Here is an 18,985-nt window from a genome sequence, read left to right as displayed (position 1 = left end):
TGATTATATGAAAACAGATCAATTTTAAAGTTGAGACTACAAACTGATGGTTCGATGCTGCAAATACAATTGCCAACAGATCGTTCATCTTTAAACATAAATACCTTTACCGACTGACAGTACCTCTGCAAATCAAGAATTATAAACTGACTGCACGTCGAGATCATTTACCGACTAATTGTTTATCGGTAATGCTAGACTTTTACCGACTGAGGTCCGTCGCTGAATTGGTGCCTGAAGGTATTGACTGAAGGCATTGACTGCATCCCTGATAATCTTGGCAGCTGCCTCCTCATCCTTATTATCAGAAGGCATAAGATTATGCAGAATATGATCATCCTTATTATCAGCTGCCTCCTCATCCTTATAATCATACAGTATTATGCAGAATAAAAACCTCAAAGATCAGGGTAAAAATACTGCAGGCGATACATACATACTCCAGTTACCAATCTCATGAAACATCAGAAGGCACAAGACCATATCCATATGCAGAATAGGAACCTCAAACAACAGGGGTCAAAATACTGTAGGCGGTACGGTACATACATACTACTGACTACAGTTAATAAACGCAAGAAACAGGTGCTAATGCGCCATCACACTAATAAGCCAACACATTTCCTGTTAACTCCCAGTTAACAAAACCATGAAACATCTCGTGGATGAACCTTCTTCATGCCCTTGCTTCTCCTGGCCAGAGAGCATCACAGTGCGCTCAGCAAATACAGCATGAATAAGTCTTTCTATCTGCAGAGAGAAATTTTTGTTGTAATGATGATGAAAGAATGCAACAAGAATAAAGAAAATAGCACATCAAGCATTTCTGGAGGCTAGTCTACTAATAACAGCAAACATTAAAATACACGATGACATATGACTGGACAATTGGGAGATAAGTCCCGAACTCGATCTACATCATTTCTTTTTCCTTGCACCAATATGATTATATGAAAACAGATCAATTTTAAGGTTGAGACTACAAACTGATGGTTCGATGCTGCAAATACAATCACCGACAGACCATTCATCTTTAAACATAAATATCTTTACCGACTGATAGTACCTCTGCAAAATAAGAATTACAAACTGACTGCACGTCGAGATCCTTTACCGACTGATTGTTCATCGGTAATGCTAGAATTTTACCGACTAAGGTCGGTCGCTGAATTGGTGTTGTGGTGTAGTGAGCTAAAGCCATGCATAATTTGGAACAAACTAAGAGAGTCTGATATTGCTCATCTTGTCTTGGAAATCGATGTATGGTTACGTACCTGGTTGAATCATTGTTACTCATCTTTATCAATAAATTTCTAACTTTGGTTTCTTAGGATGCGCATTGACTGCATCCCTGATAATCTTGGCAGCCGCCTCCTCATTCTTATCATCCTTGAACGAATGATGTATTTTGACGTGGACTTGTGTCAGCGAGTGGAGGTGCCCGATGTAAAAAAAGAAGCCAGATGGTGGAAATTCTTCGTCGTCAGAATCTGTTTCTGGGAGATCTTCGGAGAGGTCAATTTGCAGGTGTTGAAGCCTCGGTAGAGATCCAATTGTTAGCTTTGTCCACGCAGTGTTACAGGGAATCCTCAAATATTTCAGACACTGGAATGTTGTGGTGCCCCTAAAGGTAAGCCCTTCTGCGGGATATAATTCAAAATACAGGTCGAGGTAAAGTAGCCTGCGCAGCTCTGCGAGTATATCCAGATCTTTCTGTCCCATATGTTCTACCGACAGTTCTATCTTCTCAATGTGATTGAGTGAGCCCATCCATCCTGGAACCTCAGTGAACCAGACATCTTTCATGTTGAATTTCCTGATGTTTAGTAGAGCGTCGCGCCAGGAAGGATCATTATTAGAGTCGTCCAAGCGCACATCCACGGACTCATACTCATTAACAACAGTAATAGATTCAAGGTTGTTCCTGCCATTCATTCCTAATTTATGAAGTGAACTTATCAAAACTAGCTCCTTCTCTTTGTCTCTGCTATCTGACTCCAAGCAAACGCTAACTGACCTCAGCTTGGCTAGGCAGCCTAGTTCTTGCAGGAATTCCAGAGAAGAACCATCCGCATTAATACATTTAAGCTCTTCCAACGCCTTCATTTCTCCAATGCCGCTAGGTAGTATGCCATGGTTATGAATGAATAGACGGACCAAATGTTTTAGCTTGTAAATATCATGGGGAAATTCGTCTAGGAGGCAATTTCGCAGGTCCAATGTCTCCAAATATTGCAGGTTTACGATGCCTTGTATGCTCTTTGCATGTAGTTGGCCTGTTGCCAAGTACTTGAGCTGAAAAAGCCGTGATACATCGATGACAGTATCACCGAGATGCATGAATGGTAGATCAAAATCCTCCAAATCTAAAACTCTCAAACTAGGGAATCTCGAAAAATCATGGTTAAACACCATTTCTTCGGTGCGTCCAGAAACAGTTAGTGATCGGGCAGGACATACCTCATGTTCTCCTAGTCCCAGCCATGTGCGTACCCAGTGCCATAGGCTTCCCGCACTGTGCGGGGTCTGGGTGAAAATTTCAAAATCCTGGACAGATAAATGACGGACCTTGCTTTTTGGTCTTCCTTCCTGAGCACCGACAAATGCAACAAAGCTTTCCTCTTTAGATTTGTGCTTGATGAAATCCAAGATAGTGTCATGAACTTTGCAGGCACGTGCTCGTCCATCGTAACTTATGTTCAGTGGTTGGATCAAGCATCTGCTGATGAGCTCGTTGAAATAATGTTCTCCAGCTTTAGTTTTACTCCTAGCTTCGGTTGAGATGAATCCTTGAGCGATCCATCTGTTTACTAAGCGCTTTCTTTTTATCACAGCATCTTCAGGAAATATACTCATGTACAATAGGCATGTCCTTAGATGCTGGGGAAGATCATAGTAGCTGAAAGATAGTATCCTCCTCATCAGATTAACATCCGAGTCCTCGTCTATAACTGCATAGCTTAGAGAATCTAGCACCTGTTCCCATTCATCTGCTGTCTCTTTATTAGCCAATGAAGCAGACAGAGTTAGAATTGCCAACGGAGACCCACCACATTTCTTCAACACTTTACGGCAAACTTCATCTAGGTTAGGAGGGCATCCTTTGTTGTGGGGAAAGGCCCTGGCTATAAATAATTGCTCAGCTTCAACATCACCGAGAGGGTCCAATCTGTAGACATAGCCATTTCTAGAACGGCGACATTCTTCAGCAACGTCATTCTTGCGCGTCGTGACGATTATTCTACTGCCACGACTATTGTCATATAATGCGGCTTCAATAAATTTCCATGCATCGACGCTCCATACGTCATCAATGACAACCAAGTACCTGCCATCAACCGTTCTTTATTACAGTTATGATTTATAACTATATTTACCACAAAACCCCTAATCGTCAGTGATGGGCGAAAATCCCCATCACTGCTGGCAATGCAATCGGTAGTGATGGGCCAAAATCAGAATAATTTCAGTATTCGAACAGGAGACCTGAACTTAACATTCCGCAAGGGCATAAATTAATTAGAGGCTCATTATGTTCGTCTCGTGAATTAGCTTAGGAATTATGTGATTTATTATATCATTAGTTTACGTTTAATCTTACTATTACTAATTGAAGGCTTCTTTGAAGCCTCCACGTGAAGTCACCTAGGATCCTAAGTGGACAGTCTAAAAAAATAGAGCAATCATAGAAATTTTCACAAAAATCAGAAAAATCCGGCCATCAATCGGACAACTCTAATCATAATAGTCATCGGACCTATTATCTTTTCTAATAAATTACCCACCTCTGCCATTATAAAAATAAACTAAAGTAACTCCTAATCATATATCTAAATTACTCACCTTTGCTATTAAAATAAATCTAAAGTAGCCCCCCTAATCTTCATATAAATTACTCACCCATGCTATTATAAAAATAATACAAATAATCCTCTAAATTTGCATTTAAATTATCAAATAATATCATTATTAAATGTTAATGTGACCCCTAATCTGAATCTAAATTACGTAATTATAAAAAATAAAAGTGCACCACTATGAACTTCTAAATTACTATTTCTATCATTATTAATATATTATTTATGTTACTTTTTATATAAAAATACTACTCCTGATATGAGTTACTATGTATTCATGTATGATGGAAGAGATAAGAATATACAAACCGATGATTCAATTAAATATATATCAAACACATTTAAAGATGTGATGCAAAATGAAATCTATTTCAACTAGATAATAATTAATATATATTTTAGAGTATGTGTCATAATATTTAATAGATGAACGAGGACGTGAGACAAATAATTATAATTACTAGATATAAGTCTTATTTTATATTAATTCTAATTAGCCCGTGCAGGAGCACAAGTTGATAGGCTAGTACTCTTAATTAGCATCCAAACATCCAATATGACGGGACTAAAAATGCGTAGGTGCACTATCACACGTGCAAGGCAGCTCCGCAGCCAGGTATGGGCGGTTGGCTAGCCACTCCTACTCAACCGTCATCGCAAATCAATGAGTAGAGGCGGCTAAAAAACGAGCCACCTCTGCAAATTGTTTTTCAGATATCACAAATCTAGGTCCAAAAAATAGAAAAATATATTTAAATCCATAGCCTAGTCTTAGTGTAGCAAGTGGTAACTAGAACCTTGATTATAATGTTGATCTCATGTGGTATCTAGTTTCACTTGTTTCTAGCAATGTTTATGCTAAGGATGATTTGAAAAAATTGGTATACCCAATACAAAGATACATTTGTATGTTGTATACCTTAGCATCATTTAGTAGTGCTATCTTGGGACATGCTTAATTTCCATATCTTTGTAGAGTTGTCATCAATAACCAAAAGGGGGAGATTGAAAGATCCTTGTTTGGTTTTGGTACTTGAGTGACAACCTAGGTGGACTAGTAAATGTTTATGTTGAGATACACAGATGATTAGTTCACACACATACACTATTATGGTTACCTCGCTTGTGTGTTGGAGTGCCCTAAGAATAAGATAAGTTATAGTAAGTAGTTCTACACTCTATCAACCCTCTCAAGACATTCATATCACATAGTAGGTTAGGATAGAGACTATAGTTCGTCTTCGTTAGTTTTAGGCCTTTGAGTTTAAGAGTACCGTTACGCTCGTGTATCATTGCAATACAAAAATGATTTGTAGGAGCACCCTGTTTTTTACTAGGGGTGGGTCAAAAGGTAACTTGCTCCTACAAATGATCCTGTCGCCAGGTGCGCCATGGTGCGCCCATATCGAGAGTCGTCGTCGGACCGACGACTGCCACGTGCCGGCCACCCAGGAGCGAGCCTGTCACCAGCGGTGACGATCCCATACCGTCTCGTGACATCGCAGTCCGGCCCAAGGAGAACGGTAGAGAGAAGCGAACAGTTCGGCCCAATACAATGTTTGGCCCAGAATGGACCCAGTAGTGTGTATGTGTGTGCGCGCGCCCGCGTGTGCATGCTCCTGCAAGAGCTATAACTATGGAACATGTGTTTCCGGCTTGGGTATGTTTTGAACAAGCTGTAACCGAATTTCTCTCTTAATCTGACCTCTGTCCTTCCTCAGCTTCTCTCTCTCTCTCTCTCTCTCTCTCTCTCTCTCTCTCTCTCTCTCTCTCTCTCTCTCTCTCTCCCCCTCCGATCCCCTTTTCTTCTTCGATCTAGAGCTCTTACCCTAACAAATTGGTATTAAATATTTAGTCTGAATTTTACTTTCAACAAATAACATAGAGCAATCTGCGCTGCTTCTCTTCTTGTGACATGTGAATTCATAAATTTTGAAAGCAAGTGATCTGCATAGAGTAATCTGCATGGCAATTAGCTTATCTTTGTCAAAATAGTATGAGAATTCTGCAAACATAGTTATGTGCTGCTCTAATGACTAAGCATATAACAAGCTTGTGTAGTGTGTACATAAGGAACTACACTAATATGCTTAGTTAGGTTTTGCTCACAATGGTAAACAATTAAGATCACTTGGTCCTCTGATATCCACTAATATAACAGTAACTACATTTCGATTGGTTGTATGTCATTTCTTTTTTTCATACTTTGCTGAAAACTGCTACTGATTACATGCTATACTCACTTTCAGGCAGTGCTGAAAGAAATGCTAAGAACTAGGAAGGATGCTTGAAGCTGTTTACAAGTTCGAAGATCACATCAAGATTTTGTGTTTATTTTGTTTTGGAGCTCCTGCAGATGAATATTTTGCACAAGCTTAATGGCTGCAGTGAAGTGTGATAGTTTGACCTGTAATGGTAGATGTGGAAATGCTAATGGCTTACTCATATGCAAACTTGATGGCTTTTGGTTAGAAATGATGGATGTTTCTGCTCATAGATGGAGACCTGATGCCTATGAGCTAGCTAGCTTTGTATGGCTGTAGTGTGCAATTGGACTAGCTTATAGCTAGCTACCTCATGTATATGGAATTATGGATAATTTAGTATTAATGTTATATGCTCACTTTCAGTGAATCGTTATGAATATTCCAATGTTGGATTTATCACCTGATTCAACTGTTAATAGAATAATTATAAATATATATGTGAAATAAAATATATGTTTGCTCATGGGAATAGTTGCTGTCGGACAGTTGGTCGGTATTTCTTTCATGGGGCGTCGGACGGTCGGTCGGTAAAAATGTGTCGGTCGATATAGATTTATACCGACGCCACTTTTACCGGCTAATAGTTAGTGTCGGCATAGTTTTATGTCGACCGATGGTTGGTCGCTATAGTGACTTATAGCGACCATAATGTAGTCGCTATATTTTGACTGTGGTATAGTGAGATTTTGGATCTTTCCCACCACCACTACACCCGCCTTCAGCATCACCGTGGTGCCATGGATCCGAACACCCAACTCGCACTCAATGACATGTTTCGCCGCTTCACCGTTGAGTTGCAGCATTCGATCGGTGACCTCGACAGGAGGCTAGAGCGCCGCTTCGACGACATCGAGACCCAGCAGAACACCCGAGTTCAAACTCTGGAAAACTCCCTAACGGCGGCGACTATGGAGTTCGAGTCGTGGCGCCCTTAGGTCGACACCGTTGTCGCCGATCTCAAGTTGGAGGTGTCCAAGCTGAACAAGCACATGGACCACGTCATGCTGGTTCGATCTCCTACTTCCGGCATCCTCGATCCACCTCTGTCGGCTTCCGCACCCCCACTTGTCGGAATGAGTGCCGACGGCCCCACTGGGCACCTATGAATCACCGATACTTCAAAATGGATGCCGTACCCGTATCCGATACGGCCCGATACGCCCCGATACGGCCCGATACGGCCCGATACGCGTATCGGGAAGTATCGAAAAAGTATGATTTAAAAATAAAAGATTTAATTCCCGATACTCCGTCCGATACTTCCCGATACTCCGTCCGATACTTTTGGACCAATAACACCTCATTTGAAAGAGCATTGGGAGCCCATCAACGTAGGCCCATCCAGGTTGAACTAATCATTTAGCTATATTTGGTTGAACTTGAACATTTACTACGTATGTTGGCTCTTTGGAAATGTAATATTTATTATCTATTTCGTTCTTACGAATTATTTGGCAATTTACATTTTTAAAAATATATATACTTGCCGTATCAGCGTATCCTTATTTTTTGAAAATCGCCGTATCGCCGTATCGCCGTACCCGTACCCGTATCGGCGTATCGCGTATCGGTGATACTTAGCTGGGCACTGCAATGATTCATACCACCGGGATCATGGGTTGGGCATGGTCTTCACCAATACCCATATCCTGGTCAAGGGTATGCCTCTTTACCAATCCCCACCTCCTAAGCAGCTTTCCAGTAATTCTGTTGTTGCATCACGCCCAAATCCTGCTGATCGCTCGAGCTTTGGTCGTATACCGAAGTTGCATTTTCCATTGTTTGACGGTCCCAATCCAAAATTGTGGATCTCGCGATGTGAGAATTATTTTGATATGTACTCTATTCCATCTGATATGTGGATTCGGTTCGTCGGCCATCACTATACTGGTCCGGCCGCACGTTGGCTTCGGTCCATGGAGAAATGTGTGTCTCATGTTGATTGGAAAGAATTTTGTTCTTTGTTACTCGAGCGTTTTGGTACAGATGAACATGATACCTTGATTAGGAAACTCTTGCACATCCAACAAACTGGCACTGTCACCGAATACATCACCAAGTTTACTAAGTTAATTGATCAGCTAACTGCCTTTGAATCCCCTGCGGATCTAAGGCATTATACTATGAAGTTCATTGATGGTCTGCACCCAGATATTCGTTCCATTGTCTTTTCACAGCGACCCAAAGACCTGAATACTACTTGCTCTTTGGCTTCCTTGCAGGATGAAGTGGCTAATTCTTTCCGTGTCAAAGATGTGAAGAAATCAATTTATTCTCCTTACCCCGTTTCTGCCGCGAGAGGAGCTTATCCTTTACCACCCCCACCATTATATGACAAGATCACGAATTCCGTTACTACGTCTTCTGACAGTGCTTCTGTTCCTCCTCCAAAACAACAATCAGAATCTAATTAGTTGGCTGCCCTCAAAGCTTATCGAAGAGCCATGGGACAATGCTACAAATGTGGTGAAAAGTGGTCTCATCAGCACAAGTGCTCTGCTACTGTTCAACTCCATGTGGTACAAGAACTCTGGGAACTTTTTCAGCTCAGTATGGAAGACCCTATTCTGCCTGAAACTTCTAAGCTTTGTATGGTCATTTCTCAAGCAGCAATCACTAGTCAGATAACTCCCAAAACATTGAAGCTCTTGGGGTGTATTCAGAGTTCTCAGATCGTCATTTTAGTGGATTCAGGTAGTACTCACACCTTCATCAGTGCTACTCTGGCATCTAAATTAACTAGTGGCTCTTCTGTACTTGCATCACTCACTGTCCAGGTTGCTGATGGTAACAAACTGGTCTGTCAGACCGAATTTGTTGATATGCAATGGTCTGTTCAGTCATACACCTTTTCTTCAAACCTCAAAGTTTTACCATTACAGCATTATGATATGATAGTTGGTATGGACTGGTTTGATAGTTGGTATGGACTGGTTGGAGCGATTCTCTACAATGCAAGTTCACTGGGCTCAGAAATGGTTGATGATTCCTTATAACAACTCTGTCATCAGACTGCAAGGTGAATTACCTATTGACTATGAAGTCACAATGGTTGAATTGAGTACCATCTCTCAGGATTCTGATCAGTTAGAGCTCTATCCACCAATTCATGATCTCTTGGACACATACAGTTCTGTGTTTTCCAAACCACAAGGCCTCCCTCCATCTCGAGCTTGTGATCATGCTATTCCTCTAATTCAGGGAGCTTAGCCTTTTGTGATCAGACCTTACACACCAGCACTAAAGACTGAAATTGAGCAGTAAGTTTCTAAAACGCTGCAAGAAGTAATTATCAGACCCAACTTTGGCCCCTTCTCATCTTCTGTTGTGATGACTAAAAAGAAAGATGGAACTTGGTGTTTTTGTGTGGACTACAGGTTTCTCAATGCCCTTACAATCAAGAGCAAATGTCCTTTGCCAATTATTGATGAATTTTTGACGAATTGGCTAAGGCCAGTTGGTTTACTAAGCTGGATTTGAGGTCTGGTTTTCACCAAATCCTATTGAAAGCTGGAGAGGAATTTAAGATTATTGAAAGGAATGCAAGGCAACCCTCTAGAACATTCTCCACTAAGTAAGAATGAGATATTTTCCATGGAGTACTCTAGAATTAGTAATAAGTAAAATTTTGAAAATGTTAGAATATTTTTGGAATTCTCTAGAAGGGGGACACTTGTCCTAATACTGTGGTTCCCCTTGACCTATAAATAGAGCCCTCCTCCTTGCCATGGCATCCATCCATGAGAAAGGTAGATGAGTTGTGGTAGGGCTAGAAGGGTGAGTGCTAGGCTAGCCACTTAAAGGTGTGTGTTCCTTTGTAACTTTGTTGCTCCAATAAACTAAGTGTCTTTATAAGTGTTAGTCTCCTGGTTAAACCTAAGTACTTAGTGTATAAGTTGTGATCCATCGAAGGTTGGCTCTGTCACCCGGGATCACAAAAGGGTCTGGGCTTCATCGAAGGTTGTCTCTGTCACCCGGAAGCCAGCTTCATCTGTTAGTAGGCTCTGCCTCCCGGTAGCAAAATGCAGCTCTACCGTCAAAAGGACCCGGTACACTAAGTAACTAGAAGCTGACCGACTCTAGAGTGAGTTGGTGTGTCATAGGGGTAGATCCTCAACTTAGTGGGTATTAGGGCCACCTCAATCTCCAACAAAGACAACCTTCTCAACTCACTTTGGGCAGTATGAGTTTTTAGTTATGCCTTTTGGTGTGGCGGGTGGCCCAGGAACTTTTCAGCTTGCTATGAATGCTACATTAGCGCCACTGCTCAGAAAGTGTGTTCTTGTTTTCCTAGATGATATTCTTATTTACAGTACTACTATAGAGGAACATCTCCATCATATTGGGGCTGTGTTGCAACTTCTAGATAAAGATGGTTGGAAGGTCAAGCCTGGTAAATGTTCCTTTGCTCAGTGAAGCATTACATACTTGAGACATGTCATATCTGATGCAGGATTTGCTACAGACCCATCCAAGATTACTGCCATACAAGAGTAGCCAACTCGAACATCAGTTAAGGAGCTGCGTAGTTTTCTAGGCCTCTCTGGACATTACAGGAAGTTTGTTAAACACTATGGCATAATTAGTAAATCTCTTACTAATTTGCTCAACAAAGATGTCTTGTTCGTGTGGACACATGAAACTGAATAATCCTCTCAGGCTCTTAAACATGCACTTGTGACAACTCCAGTTTTAGCCTTACCTGATTTTGCAAAGCCATTCTCAGTTAAAACTGATGCTTGTGGCAGTGGTATTGGTGTAGTTCTTTCTCAGGATGGTCATCCCTTAGCTTATGTGAAAGCTCTTCGACCAAAGAACATGGGTTTGTCCACATATGAAAAAGAATATCTGGCAATTATCTTGGTTGTTGAACAATGGAGGTCTTATCTTCATCACTCAGAGTTCACAATATATACTGATCAAAAGAGTTTGTCTCAGCTGGACACCCAAAGGCTGCACAGCCTATCAGCAAAAGGTTTTCACCAAATTACTAGGGTTTCAATATAAGGTATTGTAAAAGAAAGGTGCTGACAATACTGCTGTTGATGCTCTGTCTCGACACCCTGATCCTGCACAAACTTTGGCCCTTAGTACTGCAATTCCACAATGGCTATTTTTTGTCACTAATTCTTATACCAGTGATCCTCTAGCACAACAATTGTTGCAATAGCTGAGTTTGTCTGCTGGTCCAAGTGGTCACTTCACCCTGCATTAGGGGGTCATCAAGTACCAAAACAAGATATGGTTGGGTTCTAGTCCCATACTTCAACTCCAAGCATATTAGGCATTGCATGAGAGTGCAGTTGGGGGATATTCAGGTTCTCTAGTCACCTATGCTTGTGTGAACAAGCTCTTCTATTGGCCTCACATGAAGACAATGATTAAAGAGTGGGTTCAAAGCTGTCAGGTCTGTAATCAAGCAAAGCCTGATAGGCACAAATACCCAGGGTTACTCCAACCATTGCCTATTCCTGATCATGCTCGGCAAATGATTACAATGGATTTCATTGAGGGTCTTCCAAGATCAAAGAGATATAACTATATTTTGGTTGTAGTCAAATTCTCAAAGTATGCTCATTCCATCCCTTTGTTCCACCCATTTACAACATTAACTGTGGCTCACGCATTCATGGACAACATCTATAATATCCATGGTATGCCAAGGTTTATTGAGACATACAGAGACTGTATTTTCACTAGCCACTTGCGGCAGGAGCTGTTGAAGTTATCTGGTACACAGTTGAAGATGAGCTTAGCTTACCACCCACAGACTGATGACCAAACTGAGCGAGTTAACCAGTGTCTTGAGACTTATTTGCGGTGTTTCGTTCATGCTTGTCCAACTAAGTTGTTTTCCTGGCTTTCACTCTCTGAATTTTGGTACAACACATGTTATCACACAGCTTTGCAGACCACACCCTTCAAGGCTTTGTATGGTCATGAGCCCAATCACTTTGGTATTGTTGCTGCCATAGATGTTTCTATCCCTGAACTCACATCTTGTCTCAAGGAGTGTAACTTGATAAATGACCTCTTGAAGCAACACTTGTCTTGGGCTCAACAACACATGAAAAAACTGGCTGATAAACATAGAAGTGAACAAACCTTTCATGTGGGTGACATGGTCTATTTGAAGCTGCAGCCATATATCCAAATTTTGGTCCAGCATCGTTCCAACATCAAGTTTTCGTTCAAGTTCTTCGGTCCCTTCGAAGTCCGGGAAAAAATTGGCACTATAGCTTATAGGCTACAGCTCCCTCCTACAAGTGCCATTCATCCTGTTTTTCACATCTCTCAACTCAATCAGGCACCTGGTAAGGGTCATTCTGTAAGTTCTGAACTTCCATCCATCACCTCATCCCTATCAAGATCTTACAGAGACGACTCGTTACTTGTGATACTGTTGCTATTGTCCAACTGCTAGTACAGTGGTCCAATATGTTGGCTTCTTTGGCAACCTGGGAGGACGCAGAGCCATTGAAGCTGAGGTTTCTGAAAACACCTGCCTGGAGTCAAACATGTGCTCAAGAGGGGGAGATTGTCAGCTGGCTGATGACATCACAGTCGGGCAAAGGAGAAAGGCAGAGAGAAGCGAACGGTTCGGTCTAGTACGCGTGTGTTTGGCTCAGAATGAACCCAATAGTGTGTGCACGTGCACTCCTACAAGAACTACGGAACATGTTTTCCTGCATGGATATGTTTTGAAAAAGCTATAACTGAATTTCTCTCTTAATCTGACCTCTACCGTTTCTTAGCTTCTCTCTCCTTCCGATCTCCTTTTCTTCTTCGATCTAGATCTCTTACCCTATCAGAGCCCCTCTTTTTCGGCCATCCTCAGCGTCGGCTATCCTCGTCTTTATCCTCGAGTCGGGCTCCTGATCTTTTCTTCCTCCCTGTCTCACGCTTAGTTTCTTCTTCTTCCTCCAGACGCCATTGAGACAGCTCGAGCAACTCACCTTCACCGGCCAAATCCACACGGTTCAAATCCCTCACACATGAAGCTCCCTCACCTCCTTAGTTCCCCCTCCAACCCCTCAGATCCGAGCTCCGCCCACTACCTCACTGGGAATCGAGGATTCCCCGGCCGCTAGATTACAGTTTAGCCCAAGTTTCACCTCCACGTCAACGACCTACCCACGGTCTCTCTCCGATCGACCCAGGTAGCAAAATCGAGTCCCAACGACATTCCAATGCTTATGTGCGCCCTATTTCCGTGCGTTCACCAGTGTGCTCGCCGGAACACCGCCAAGCCGCCTGGACCACCGCGGGCCGCCCCTGTGCGGCTACTATGCCGCGCCGACGTGTGCACCGGCTCTGCCCGGCCGCACTGGCCGCTGGCCGCGGGCCTCCGCCGCCCCACAGCCGGCCGGCCTCGCCGTCGGCGGGAGCCGCTCGCCGCGCGCCGGCCATGGCCTGGCCACAGTTATGACCACTAGTATGACCGGTTGGCATTAGCTTATGTTTCTGATTTTTTTTTTGTCTGAAACTTGTAAAATGCGTAACAAATCAAATAAAAATATTTAAAATGCAAAACTTGTTTTATTTGATTGGTGAGGTCAAGATCTACAGAGAAAAATATTCATTCTTGTGTAATGACCTTATTTCCACTGCCAGAATTTGAATTGTGCTTAGACTTGCTTAATTAGTTTCTGTAGATCTGTTAGCCCAAAAATTATGAAATTTAGCTTAATTTATGCTTGTGTAGTTCACTGTAAAATTTTCATACCCAAAAGAATTTTTTTGATATTTTAATTGGTTATCCATATGCTAGTGTATTTGTGAGTTAATGAGTAGTTTATATTTGAGAAAAAATATACTAAATTAAAAATTAGGATACTTTATCAGTAACTATATCATACCTGATTTACTCATCATTTTGTGTGCATAGATATAGAACCCGTGGCTGAGGAAGTTGTATACGAGTTGGTTGTGGAACCTCAGGAGTAGTCGGAACAAGCCCCGAAGGACATTCATGAGGACCCGGCCCAAGGCCCTGCTGAGTTAAACCCTGAACAACAGGAAGGCAAAGCCCGGAGCACGATCTATTATTTTTAATTATAGAATACTATCTAATTACCTATTTATGCATTAGGTTTCTAGATATTGATGGAAACCCTAGTTGCATGATCTCTAGGCCTCATTGGTCTAAATACTAGCATGTGTAGAACGTTAGCACTGCTATGCTTAAATAGGACTTGGTAGAAGTCGAGTAATTTTCTGTTACTCGCGAGACATAGGATGTCTATATATTTTGGTATATGAGTTACTGGAATAAAGATGAGATGAATGAAATTGGAGGCCGGACCGGGAATGATGTTGAGATGTAGGATATGGTAACAGAATATGATTCGTAGATGTCTTAGCCCCGTCTGTGTCACTTAAGTCCCGTCCATTGTTTGCCCTGCTGATCGAGTTTGAATAGTAATAACCACATACTGGGAGTAGGAGGTAGTCGGAATCAGTAAGCTTATGCACCACTTCGCTTCGAAAGTTCGGAACTCCAACCCACCCCTTAGGCAAGTCGAGTGGCTACAGAGAATTGAGTTTTTATGTATTTTATTTTTGGTGGACTCTCGTAGGGCTCGGCTAATTATATGTTGGTGGGATAGTTCCGAAGTTCGAAGGCTGGGAGGGGAATGGTTGCCACGTATAGTCCAACGGGGTATATATGTGTCGTGTGTGTTAGGTCCATCTTGCAAGGTTAAATCGAATCGATTTGTCGCCGCTCTCGGATAAGAGAACCTTGATCAATGTGTCACAACATACTATAATGATATGGAACATGGATGATGCATAATAATGGTTACATTGAATTATGAATATTTGCTCTACCATATTTTCTCTAATCGTTCTGCGAATATGGTTGATTATTAATCTACATAGAATTTTGAGCTAAAATATTAAAAGTAAAGATTTATTGTTAGAAGCTTCCTAGCAAAACAATCCCCAGAGCCAAAATCCTTGCATACTAGGAGTTGGCTAAGTATATACCACTAGTTGGGTAAGTCTTGCTTAGTATTAGTTGCTCAGGGTTTGTTGTAACATTTATTTCAGCCCCACAAATATAGATTATTTTCTGTACTTGCAGCACAAAGTTCGTCGGCCTTGATGTGGATGGTTGGGAAATTGCCGCACCAGACGCTTAGTCCTTGCTTATTACTGAATTACACACCCGTGGGCTGAATGTGTGATTCGTCGCTGCGCTTCATGTATCATAGTTGTCGTGTTTTCTCCTATCAGACTTTTATTTAACTGCAGTTGAACTTGTAATGTATTTAGGTATTTGAACTCGGTTTGTAAACTTTATGTACCATACTTTGGTCTGTAAAATTATTATATTGAACTCTATCATGTTTGTACCGTTTGTACTCACCTTTGTGTAAGATTACTGGTGTTTGTCTCGATCAGTACGTCAGTTGAGAACGGACGATACTTGCTAATATAAATATACGTTACACTCAGTGACTAAACCCGTATCAAACCAATATATATGTATACTACAATATACAGAAAATCCAACATCAATCATGGGTTCAACCCATTCAAGCACACACAAAAAAAAAAAGCCAGTCCCATCCCATCCAACCCAATTCGGCATTGAACTGAACCCAGCCCAACCCGCTAGATAAATCAGCATTCCTATCCATCCAAAGTGCATCCAAACCCAACCTATTAAACTCATTTCAACCCTACCTATGAGCTAGCTAAAGTGGAACTGTGGGGGACGTCCTTCTTTGGAGGGCTTATTGTAGGGCTCTAGTTATTCAGACACATATATGGAGCATTAAAAGTAATTAAAAAATAATTAATTATACAGTTTAACTATTTCATACGAGACGAATTTTGTAAGCCTAATTAGTCCATGATTGAACATTAATTATTAAATAACAATGAAACTGCTAAAGTATCAAAATCCAAACTTTTTCGCGAACTAAACACAGGTTTGAAGTCTACCAAATATTAGCATATGAAACGGCTCTGCGCGCAGGTTTGAAGTCATGATCTTCAAATTCTGTGACTTTTAGGTGAAGCTATTTGCAAAGAAAACCTATCACACATGACGTAAAGGAGATAGAGACTGTCAGCGTTGGCACTATCGGTGATAGAAATTAATTGCTGAAAACATGCAATCCAATCCACAGAAATAAAAGGGAAGCATGTGGTCGTACCTCTTTTCTTGGATGTATTCCCTAACCTTTTCTGTGAGTTGCTGTCGATCTAGCTGTCTCAAATCTTCCCGCTTGTCCGATGACTTGAAACCCACCATTATATCTATCAGAATCTTGTGGATATCTGGGTTTCTTGATACGGTCACAAACGTCTTGCACGTAAAGCCCTCAGCAGCAATTTTGTCATAAACCTGTTGCGCAAGAGTAGTCTTTCCAAGGCCTCCAAGTCCAACAATGGCCACTACCCTGCGCTGGGTGCTACTCCCGTTACCCTGACCCTGAGTGAGCATGCGGAATATGTCTTCTCTTGGAGCATCAATACCGACGAGGCCAGCCGGATCTGCATATTGAGCAAGATCTCGGATAGCAATGGCATCATTGCTTGTACCTTCACTTTGCCTCCCCGTCTTCAGTCCCTTGTGCCTCTCCTCCGACAGGTCGATACGACTCCTGAGGGACTGGATCTTCTGGTTGATCACGTAATCAGATGGCAATTTTTTGATTCGTTCAATGCAACTTTGAACGGACTGAACAGCGCGTTCGATGAAATTTGACGCCCCGGCTTCCTGGATGGCATGACTCTTTGTCGACGCCAGGTCGAACTCGTCGATGGCATCCTCCATGTCGTAGGACAGCTCCATGACCTTGTTCTTCCACACCTTCTGTTGGTGGCTAGGATCCTCCTCGTTCGACAGATCGAGAAGTACGGCGTGGAGGATCTCCACCTCTTCTTTCAGGAGGTCGATGTTGCCGGAGATCGCCTTCAGTTCAGAGAACTTGTCGAGCGTCAGCGAGGCGAGCTTCGTGACGAGTAATCCCAGGTTGCCCCCCGCAGCTGTTTCAATCACCTTGTTATAATTCACCATCTTGTCCCTCTGCGAGTGTGTGAAAGCAGCACAAGCATTATTGAAAATGAAAGACCAAGCAGGCTTGTGGGGAATACTAACTTGCCTGCGCCGGCGAGGCCGTGGAACGGCCTCCAAAAATACTGAACGACAAGGGAAGCAGAGGAATCACTTCATCATTAGTTGGAGCACAAATCTCATCTCCTCCATCTTGCACTCTTTATTCAATTCTTGCCTTTTCCCTCTTGATCTCTCCCTGCTTCTCTTTGTCAAGCACATGAAAGGGCAATGGCTATGAGAGTGCTATTGAGATAGATGCAGCTAGCGGCCTACCCCTTTCGTAGATAAGAAGGTAGACCTGACTCGATCCATTTCTTTTTCGAGGACTGACTCCGATCCATGTCGTTGTGCCGTGTAGCTGCCGGTGCGCGTAAATTGTCCCGAAGTTTCCCACTCTTTTCTTTTATGACGAGAAGACTCCAACGAATTGTTCTAGTCTAGTACACATAAACTGTATCAAAATATACAAGCATTCAATATTGGTTATAATAAAATCAGCACTAGGAAAATACACTAAAACCAATAATACTAGTGATAGGAGTATACTGTTTTTAATATCGGTCCTGACTTTTTTTTTTACCTCACACGAAACTAAAATGTTAGATCTTACACACACACACACACACACACACACACACACACACACACACACACACACACAATGTTACTAATAAGCAGTTAACTGAACGCAAAAGTGATATTTTATGAAATAATTTGTATCATATTAAATTACCTCAAAATTTTCTTCTAACTATCACTAATGCAACTGGATCGTTGGAGTGCTTGTATTACTCTTAATAAATTTATGAAGTGCCTCTCTTAGTCTCTTTATGATTGTATCATCAAATCATCTATTCATCTTTTCTTCTTTCTTTTATCATTGCCAGATATTTTCTTGATGACATGGTATTATTAAAATTAGTAAAAATTAAACAATTATACAAAGAGAAAATTCACAAAGACTTCTCGATCCATGTCGTCGTTGTGCCATGTAGCTGCCGACGCGTGTAAATTGCCCCGAAGCTTCCTACAATTTGTTTTTTTATGATGAGAAGACTCCAACGAATTGTTCTCGTCTAGTACATATAAACTGTCGTGATCTTTTTTTCAAGTAGTAAGTGTACGTGTATCAAAATACAAGCATTCAATATTGGCTATAATAAACTTTTTTTAATATAAAGCCAGTATAATATTCATCGTTCTTCGCCACTAGTATCACAATCCGTGATCGAGGTGTTTGGTTTAAGAACCGTCACTTTTTAGATGAAGCAATACATCATAAATCTAATCTTTTATTTGTTGAACTGGCCCTATTTTTTATGAATGTACTATTTCTTCCTCTATTTTAAATTATAGGTTGTTATAGCTTTTCTAGATACATACAAACATAGCCTACACTACTACACATATGACTTGTAGAGACACCTCTTTTTTTAATATGGGCGGCAAACATCAACTTTTAAAAATCGTTCATGAAATGAGAAGCCTCTAGAAATGCATTTGTAGACGTAATCATCACGTAAGAGCATCTTCAACAGTCTCTGTAAATTGATCTGGATAGGCAAAAAAGCAAAAAATTAGAAAAAACAGGCATCCAAGAGACTGGGCATCCCACTCGCTAATGCATCCAGCTCGCCATATGGACCCGCCCCGTTGGCATCTTTGCCGATCCGGACGCCATCGCTGACCTGTGGACTCTTGTAACGAACCTGACGTGCTCGCAGGATTCGCTAGCCGAGGAGGGTGAGGGAGAGGTTGAGCTGATTTGGACAGCCAATTTGGAGAGG

The 18,985-nt window shown here is 41.7% G+C and overlaps 1 protein-coding gene across 4 annotated transcripts; it reads right to left on the bottom strand.

The window, feature by feature from the left end:
- Positions 1–387: 387 nt before the first annotated feature.
- Positions 388–17,535, bottom strand: LOC120679290 (disease resistance protein RGA5-like). Of its 4 annotated transcripts, none has more exons than XM_039960839.1 (4): positions 17,245–17,532; positions 16,294–17,168; positions 1,275–3,328; positions 388–750 (listed from the first exon to the last, which is right to left on the bottom strand). In XM_039960839.1, the coding sequence occupies exons 2-3, from the start codon at positions 17,157–17,159 to the stop codon at positions 1,303–1,305; spliced, it is 2,892 nt and encodes a 963-aa protein (XP_039816773.1). In that variant the 5' UTR covers positions 17,160–17,168; positions 17,245–17,532; the 3' UTR covers positions 388–750; positions 1,275–1,302. The 4 variants fall into 4 exon arrangements, with proteins under 4 accessions (XP_039816773.1, XP_039816774.1, XP_039816776.1 ...); XM_039960840.1 differs by having other exon boundaries at positions 17,311–17,532; XM_039960842.1 differs by lacking the exon at positions 1,275–3,328 and having other exon boundaries at positions 17,245–17,534.
- Positions 17,536–18,985: the final 1,450 nt, after the last annotated feature.

Source organism: Panicum virgatum, chromosome 6N, assembly GCF_016808335.1.
Source record: "Panicum virgatum strain AP13 chromosome 6N, P.virgatum_v5, whole genome shotgun sequence".
NCBI classification, from domain to species: domain Eukaryota; kingdom Viridiplantae; phylum Streptophyta; class Magnoliopsida; order Poales; family Poaceae; genus Panicum; species Panicum virgatum.
This window is presented reverse-complemented; position numbering and strand designations above follow the sequence as displayed.

Bases quoted from the DNA above. Each gene is read 5' to 3' on its own strand.
- LOC120679290 (XM_039960839.1), bottom strand. From the start codon at position 17,159: ATGGTGAATTATAACAAGGTGATTGAAACAGCTGCGGGGGGCAACCTG. The intron at 3,329-16,293 runs GTACGACCACAT...GGTTGATGGCAG, and splicing joins GAATACATCCAAGAAAAGAG to GTACTTGGTTGTCATTGATG.